The sequence below is a fragment of the Gastrolobium bilobum genome, unplaced genomic scaffold, assembly GCF_033153095.1.
Source record: "Gastrolobium bilobum isolate Gb01-03AN ecotype WA unplaced genomic scaffold, APGP_CSIRO_Gbil_v1 utg62821, whole genome shotgun sequence".
NCBI classification, from domain to species: domain Eukaryota; kingdom Viridiplantae; phylum Streptophyta; class Magnoliopsida; order Fabales; family Fabaceae; genus Gastrolobium; species Gastrolobium bilobum.
In genome coordinates this window covers 6357-15043 of record NW_026898851.1, presented here as the reverse complement: position 1 = coordinate 15043, position 8687 = coordinate 6357, and the positions used below count along the sequence as shown (strand labels likewise).

The window sequence follows — 8687 nt, the reverse complement described above, 5'->3', positions numbered from 1 at the left end:
CTCTATTTGCTTGGACTGTTTCTAATGGCTCTCCTAACTTCCTTGCCTGAAAACTCCAACACCAAAAAACAACTCCCCAAACGCAAGCGAAAGCAACAGAAGCAGGAGCAAAAACAGAAGCAGAAACCACCCTCTTCATGGGATCAAATCAAAAGCCTCATAACCTGCAAACAGATCGAAGGGTCCAGAGTGCATGACCCATCCAAGGTAGCTGGATACTCCAAGCTAGGATCTTCTTGCAGTTCCATATGTAGCTTCAGAGATGTTGTTCATGGCAACTCTCGAGTTGTTCACAGGGGTGATAACTCTTCCCCTGAGAGTAGCACCCTCGGTCAAGAAACTAGCCTACTCAAAAGAAAACCTGTCACCGGTAAATCCAACGGTGGAGCAACCTACACGTCATCATCTTCCAGAGGAATGCAATTCAGGAAATTATCTGGCTGTTATGAATGTCACATGATCATAGACCCTAGCAGGTAATTAATTATAATATATAGTTATATTTACATGGAACATTAATTAGCTTATTTTCTCAAATTTTTATAATAGCATGCACATATATATATATAGAGAGAGAGAGAGAAATTAATGAGTATATAATATATGTGATTGCAAAATTAGGCTACCAATTCCGAGGAGCACTGTTTGTGCTTGCTCTCAGTGTGGAGAGGTCTTCCCTAAGATGGAAAGCTTGGAGCTTCATCAAGCTGTTCGTCATGCTGGTACTCTTTTGCTCTTTACATTCTTCTTCTTTTCCTTTCAGATAATGAATGCATGCATCATTATTAATTAATTAATTCCTTTCGAGAATGCATTGACTATATATGTGAATTGATTTATTCCTTCATATAGATCCTCTTAATTTTGTACAGAGACAACAATTAAAGGACTTTATGCAATTCTCTGTTATCATGCAGAGTATTTGACTTTATTGAACAAATGCAAACTTATATTCCAATGAACTGTAGTAGGATATAGATCTGGTGGTTTTTTTTAAAGCATGGTAGCAGTTCTGTCTGTGTCAATATTGATTGAATTCCCTTGTGCTCGATCATGTTTGTGGGGCTAAAACTTAAAAGTAAGCTTCGAAATCTGAAACATACGGGGCAAAATGGACACCACAATCCATGCATGTCATGCCATTATGCTAGTTGTTCATGTATTCCGATAATCATGCTCTTCATTTTTCCTTTCTCACCCTTTTGCACGGCAATAATATTGCGCTATCAACATTTATTTATATTATTTTTAATAAAAAAATAATAACATCTAAGCATATAAAAAATAATATTGCATCACCAATGCACGATTCACCAGATGCACCCACCAACACTATAGTCCAATAGTTGTTGTGGGACAACCGTATCCGCAGTTACTTGTTTTGTAGAAGTACACGTACAAGGTCACAGCTGTCTGCTGCAAGGGAGATAAATGATCTGCCTCAAACAACGTGTCAGCTTCAATGGTGGACACCACTCCACCCAAAATTAACAAACTCACAAATTTCAATTCTAAATTACCGTACAAATTATCAATCTCTTATTATCTTAGGCATTAAATACAAATTAAATATTTTAATTTTTTTTCATTCTTCTTTATTCTTTCATATATATTTAGGAGATTATTTTTCTCTTATATAAAATGAGAAAAATAATTTCTTTGAAAATATAACATATTTAAGAGACTAAATAATATTAAGGAAAAATATATTTTTAGTCACTTGAGGTAAGTTCATCTCAAACTATACCTTTAACTGTATATTACAAATAATACATAATCATAATGTGAAAGTTTTTTCTCTATATATCAGTAAATAAGTTCTGAAAAGTAACTGATGAGAAACTAAAAAATAATTTTAACGTTATAATTATATACTACCATAATATATAACGAGAGATAAATTTATCTCAAGTAGTTTGAAAAATATTAATCTCATATATAATCAATTATTTGTCTTTTATTTTAGTTATATATTTGATGTAGAATGCTTAAACAAGAGAAGGATAATATATAAAATTTGCTCAAAATATTATATTAGTTATTCAACTAAATTTGTATCATTCGGAAACAGTTTCGGAGCTGGGTCAGGAGGATTCGGGTCGGAACATAGTGGAGATAATCTTCAAATCGAGTTGGTTGAAGAAGGACAACTCCATATGCAAGATCGAACGGATACTGAAAGTGCACAACACCCAACGCACCATCCAACGGTTCGAGGAGTGCAGGGACACGGTAAAGAACCGTGCACTCAACAGCAGCAAGAAAAACCCCAGGTGCGCAGCCGATGGCAACGAGCTCCTGCGGTTCTACTGCACCACCTTAACATGCGCACTGGGCGCACGTGGCTCTTCCACCTTGTGTGCCGCCGTACCCGGCTGCGGTGTTTGCACCGTCATCAGGCACGGTTTTCAAGGCAAGTCCGGCGGCGGCGGGGAGCATGGCAAGGGGGTGAGGACCACCGCCAGCAGCGGTAGGGCTCACGACTCGGTGCAGTGCGGTGGCGAGGGTAGCAGCAGAAGGGCGATGCTGGTGTGTCGTGTGATTGCGGGGAGAGTGAAGCGCGTGGCGGAGGATGCGTCGCCGTCTCCGTCGCCGTCGGAGGAGGAAACTGTGTCGGCTGGTTCCTATGATTCTGTAGCCGGTTACGCAGGAATCTACTCGAATCTCGAAGAGTTGATTGTTTTCAATCCAAGGGCTATCCTTCCTTGTTTCGTAGTAATTTACAAGGTGCATGCTGATTTTTAATTATTATGGAAAATGTTTAATTACAAATCTCATACCTCACCTATGCCGTTAATTTTGAATAAATTACTAGTTATCAATCAACAAATATGTTGATAATTAATAATTTATTCATAGTTAGTTGTAGATGGGTGTGTGTGAAAAATGTGTTGTGACAATAACATAACTGAATTGGTTAATGTTCAGATCAATTTCAGTGAGAGATATGGGAATTAGAATATTGTAATGTTTTTACGTTGGTTTGGTGTCTGCTCTTCTGCTATGCATACGCATGACCCAACCATAGTGAAAGGTGGAACCTAGTTTGATGTTAACCTTGTGCATATCCCAATTCCCAAATACTTTTAAAATGTCTCTCTGCTTAGCTAATTTGTCTAATGGTTTTGGCTCAACTACTCATTTAAATTTATCAATTGAAGGGAAGAAGCTGAAACTATGATTTTCTGTATGTCCTGAACTTTATGTTACTGACTAATTAAATAAAGACATTGACTGTTCATGTGATGAAGACAGCATCCCATAAATATTTAGTGGGTGTACAACCAGGCTTTAAAGCATTGACCTGTCATCTTTGCAGCGCGCTACCAAGTCCAGTGCTCACTGCTCTGTCGATGTCCTGTTTTTTTCTTTAATTTTTTAGAGAAATTAATGTTTCTCGTATAATTTTATCTCATATATACTTATAAAAGTATCGGATCCATATAGAGTAATTTAAAAAAAAAAAAGATAAAAAATATCAATCTCTCGTACTTTTAGAGCATGTTTGGTGCATGATATAGGATAAGACTTGATATTATAAGTATAAGGCTTGATAAGATAAGACCAGATAATATAAGACTTGATTGTATAAGATATGATTAAATTTTAATATTATTTAGCGTTTGACATGATATTATATAAAATAATATATTATATAAGATAATATTGTCTAATGTTTGGTAATACACGGTATAATTCTAGATAGGATAAAAATAAATATTTTTGATAAAAATACATTTTAATAATAAATTTATATAATTTTTTCAAATATATCATATGGTATTAATTTTTTTTTGGTATGGAGATGATATTAATTTTTATAGAAACACGTTGATCAGTGTGTCCAAAAAATATATTAATTTTTATAAAAATAAAAATCTCCAATATTTTAAAAATTTATGTATTGAAATTTTTTATTTTAATATATTAATATTAAAATAATATATTAATTCTTGATAATTATATTGGTTAATACATCAATCTCTTATCAGAATTAATCCTATCTTTCTAGCCTGATTAAGTTATACATCATTTTGATGTATAAAGGGATCTTATTGTATAAGCTTATACTATACGATAGTTACACTAAACAACTAAAAATGTCATAACGTATAATATAAGCTTATATTATGAAATCTTATACTTCACACTAAACAAGCCCTTACATGTATTTAAAAGATTTATAACGTGAAAAATATTAATTCATTTTTAATAAGCAAAAGGAGAAAATTGTTTGGTGAAACAAAATAGTAATAATTAATAAGTATAGAAAAATTAATTACTTGTAAACAATTGAGAATGTCTGCTTCCAACCTAAAAAATATATCAGTTAATATCAATTTATAAGGTCCGTTGTAGGTATACTCTTAAACAGTTGATGAGTAAACTAGTTACGGAGACATAATCATGATGGTCAAAGTGACGAGGAATTCTGCAATAATTGGAAGATAAATAGGATAAGAAAGACGAGAGAGCAGGTTGAGACATGATGGGTTTTGCTTGTCCTTGACTAAACAACACTTTTCCAAACAAGGCACAGTGAAGAAGTTAGCTTTCTATTCCTTTTTTGTTTCTTTTTTGAATGCATCTAGGCTTGGACCATTGGAGAGCACAAGATAATAATTGCGTACACATGCTCCAGCACATGGAGATTCATTGTTTTCTTACTGTCCGGAGCATTTGGACTTTAGGAGATTTTATATCTACCAATGAACTTTCCATCGAATCTAACATCCCACAATGCCATGCTTGAGGAGTAAGTACTAGATAACCGCTGGTTTCGTCCTTAATCCTTAATGATAAATTATGGCTTAGATTTTTGTTGTTGTTGTTTGATTCTGGAAAGACCGATTGCTATACCGTAGAGTATGCGCTCAGAAATACCGTAGAAGTAGGTATGTATTTGGCCTAGGGCCAATATCCCAATCACTGCGCACAAGCAATAGGCTTATAGCCAAGACGTGGATATGTGCACTTTGTTGACAGTAATAATAAATAGGTCAAAAAAGTGTGTACCTGAGGTCTTTAACCTCTTATTTATAAGGGTTACTTCTAGGATTTGTGAAGATCTCCCAGTTGCAGTAGGATTCAACTTCCTTGCTGTTGAGATAAGCATTCTATCCTAAGTATCTTTGTTGTTTGATATTGTTAGGATAATTGAGCATCTATCCTTTAGTGGATTGTTAAGTGGGTAGTTAGGATATGATATATATCTATAACAGTTGCCCCCAAGCCTGGTATTTCGAAGCTCGGAATGCCGGGGTGTTTGCATGCTCTCCCGACCTCGCTTGTGCTGAGGTCTTTCGCCGAGGTGTCTCATGCTTATTTTGGTGAATGCGATGCTCTCGATGTCTGACAGGTCGGAGAGGTTGTGTGCTCTTCGTGGGAAATTTGAATTTCCTGATTCGTTATTAGAACTTCTTTGGTCGTATTAGGCCGAGGTGTATACCTCGGTCATCCTGTTGTGGATAGGATTACACCTGACTCTTGTCATTTCATCGTGGCTTTCACTCAACCTTAACGGTTACATGCACCACATGTCTTCTGGCTATTGGGGTTTCGTGTATCGTGGGCAGTGAGTCGTTCTACGTTTATGTGTGATGATTGCACGCATTTAATGCGTGTGAGGAGAAATTACTCTTTTATCCCTGGCTGCTTAACCGTTTGCAAACCTTTCATCTTCGCGCCTAGCATAACCTCTAAGCTAAGTAGGGCAAAAATCTTTAAATTCTTCTTCTCGCGCTGATTTGCAAGTTTCACTTCACTTTGCATTTCTCTTTCCTGTCTATTTCCCCTTCACCTTGAGGCGTGTTTCTTCGGGTTTCGAGTCTCCCATTGTTGTTGACGAGTTCTGAGTTTGTTTGCCCTCTTCTCCACTTCTTTTCAACCAGGTACTTCTTCCTCCTTCAAACTTTTTGTTTCAAGCATTTGTTTATTTCTTGCTAGGGAAGGGTATTTCTTTAGTTCTCCTTTCTGGAGGGGATGATGAGTATTCCCGGTTCTTCTGGTGCGGCGAGGAGGAGAAGCTTCAACAGCTTCTTTGGGGCCATCGAGGAGGTCGCCTGAATTCCCGAGGTGGACGAGGCAGGAGAGGTAGGGGTCGGAGAGGACGAGGGGAAAATCAATCTCAACTTAATTTCAGTAGGGGTGGACCCCCTTCGGCTTCGAGTCCTGTAGTTCCTCTTGGGTCGAGCTCCCTTTGTGACCCAGCTCCTCTATCTTACATTTTGCCCCCATCTCAGGTTGCTCCTGGTCCGAGATCTATTCTAGATCGGATCCCTCCTCTCGGGCTTAGTGATAGTTCTTCTAGTTCATCATCTGACTTGGGTTTTCCAGAATCTAATGTTCCTTTTACCGCTTTCAGTGATTCGACTTCTAATCAGATGCCATTTGTTGACCTTGTTAGTAGTTTTGATAGCTCCATTCCTTTTTCTTGGAGTCCAGGTTCCTTGCCATCCGATCTTGGTAGTCCAAGTTCAGATTTGGTTGATTTTTATACTGACCCTCATCCTTCGTGTTCCAGGGCCGTAGTTATGGAAGAGTCCGACGTCCAGAATTGGGTTCTTCTTGAGATTGTTAACATACGATCTATAATGTTTCCTGTCGAGGTAGCCCAACTTTCAGTTGGAGATCCCAGCGGGGTTGATATCCTCCCAGCAGGTGATAACCCGGTATGTGCGGGTCCCAAATTGGATGAGCCTTATTTCTTTTATTTTTATCGGGACCTGATTACCAAGTTGGGAATTCGGTTTCCCTTTACCGAGTTTCAAGTTGCCGTGATCCGCCGACTTAGGATTGCTCCCTCGCAACTGCATCCCAATTCATGGGCTTTCATCCGAGGTTTCGAACAAGTGTGTGCATACCTATGCCTGTCTTGCACAGTTTCTCTTTTCTTCTTTCTGTTTGATGTATATACTGCCCGGACTGGTGCCGAGGCTAAAGAAAGGAAAAGGTGGGTAACCCTCCGAGGTACTTCGGGTAGGGGTATTTTTATTCCCTACTCTCAATCCTTTAAAGGATTTAAGGATGCCTATTTTAAGGTGGCATCTCGTTCTGACTCTCTTCCATGGTTCGGCGAGGAATGGCTGGACGCCGGGGATTTATCATGTCGATTTGAACTGTATTGGACGTAAAAACATTACCGAAGGCGTCCCAAAGATTATGCTACCCCATGAGTAGCTCTTTCCAGATCGAAAAGGTTGGCGGCTTCCATCCTGATCGATTATGCCAACGAATACGACATTATTGATCTAAGTCAGATTGTAGATAAGTTTGGAGAAGATCTCCTTTGTGAGCTCGGTGATGGGACGTAAATTCGTTCCCATCTAAGCCCATTTTGATGGCAAAATACCATACGTTCCCTCATCTGATGAGCAACTTCAGCATGAAAATCACTTGTTTTACACATTTGTGACAAAAACACAGTGGGGGAACGGATGGTAACATATTCCTTTAAAATATATTAAAAGGGGAACGGACTGAGACGCATTTAATGCACCTGCTCCATTCATTTAATGCTTCTGTACACTTTGCAGGTAACGTAGAGTTAAAGACTTCTATAAAGCAAGGCAGTGCACCAACTGAGTAGCTGGAAACGTGAAGAGTAGAGAATCAAGAGTTCTCATTGGCTGAAAACAGAAGCAAAACATGGGAAGGTCCGCAAACAACGGCTAATCATCACCAAATCCTGTTTCATTCAGCAATTCACGCAAGCTTCACACTCTGCTGCCACAATCCCGTCCCCTCATTCAAGCAACTAGCTCCAAAGGATAAAACAGTTCATTTTACTAACTTTTCTTCTCATTTTCACTCTTTATAAACAGTGATAAAACAATAATTAGCACTCTATCCTCGTCAGAACGATAATTTGGGCATTAATACTCCCTTTATTACTTGATGCGTGCAATTGCGCACTTGGGTTGGAACTAAGGGACTGTGTTCTGCAAGAACAGAGGACCGTCCTCTCTCAGAACTTATATTTTTCCACCATCAGCAAACCACCCAACAAGTTTTTGGCGCCGTTGCCGGGGATAAAAATACTAACTGTTGTTCTTATCATTGTTTTCTAACACATATACTGTATATCTGACTTTACTTTTATATTTTTTTTCTCTTTATCACTGAATCTGTTGTGCATATATATACCCTTTTGGTTTATGAGTGAAGAGTTTAAAACAGACTCTGACCACTCCATTGAAGCACCTGAGTTTCTCTTTGATCCTGAGCCAGAACGTACACTCCATAGGAGAAGAAGGAACCTCAGGGAAGAATTTCCTGAAAACATGGCTGATCACAATAATAACAATGAAGAGGTTCCCCCTGAACAGAACTTCAGAACTTTTCCTGCTCCTTTCAGGAACAGACCAGATAGGGGAGTAATCCTTCCCCCTGTAGCACCAAATTTTGAACTAAAACCTATCATGTTCCACATGATTAGGGAAGCAGGGGTCTTTAATGGACTCCCTGCAGAAGATCCTTACACACACCTCACAACATTCCAAGATATTTGTGATAATTTTAAAGGTGCGGGTGTAACAGATGAGAGCATGAGAATGAGGTTGTTCCCTCACTCCTTGGGCTTAAAATCTAAAACATGGATGAAAACTCTCACCCCTGGATCAATCCACACATGGGAAGAACTCTCTAACAAGTTCATAGAGAGGTTTCTCCCAATGTCTCAACAAGCT

At 38.3% G+C, this 8687-nt stretch overlaps 1 protein-coding gene across 1 annotated transcript; it reads left to right on the top strand.

The window, feature by feature from the left end:
• On the top strand, positions 1-3036 carry LOC133284722 (uncharacterized). Its single transcript, XM_061481794.1, has 3 exons — positions 1-476; positions 622-722; positions 2072-3036. Exons 1-3 carry the CDS (start codon positions 25-27, stop codon positions 2743-2745), a joined length of 1227 nt encoding a protein of 408 aa, XP_061337778.1. The 5' UTR covers positions 1-24; the 3' UTR covers positions 2746-3036.
• The last annotated feature ends 5651 nt before the right edge of the window (positions 3037-8687 follow it).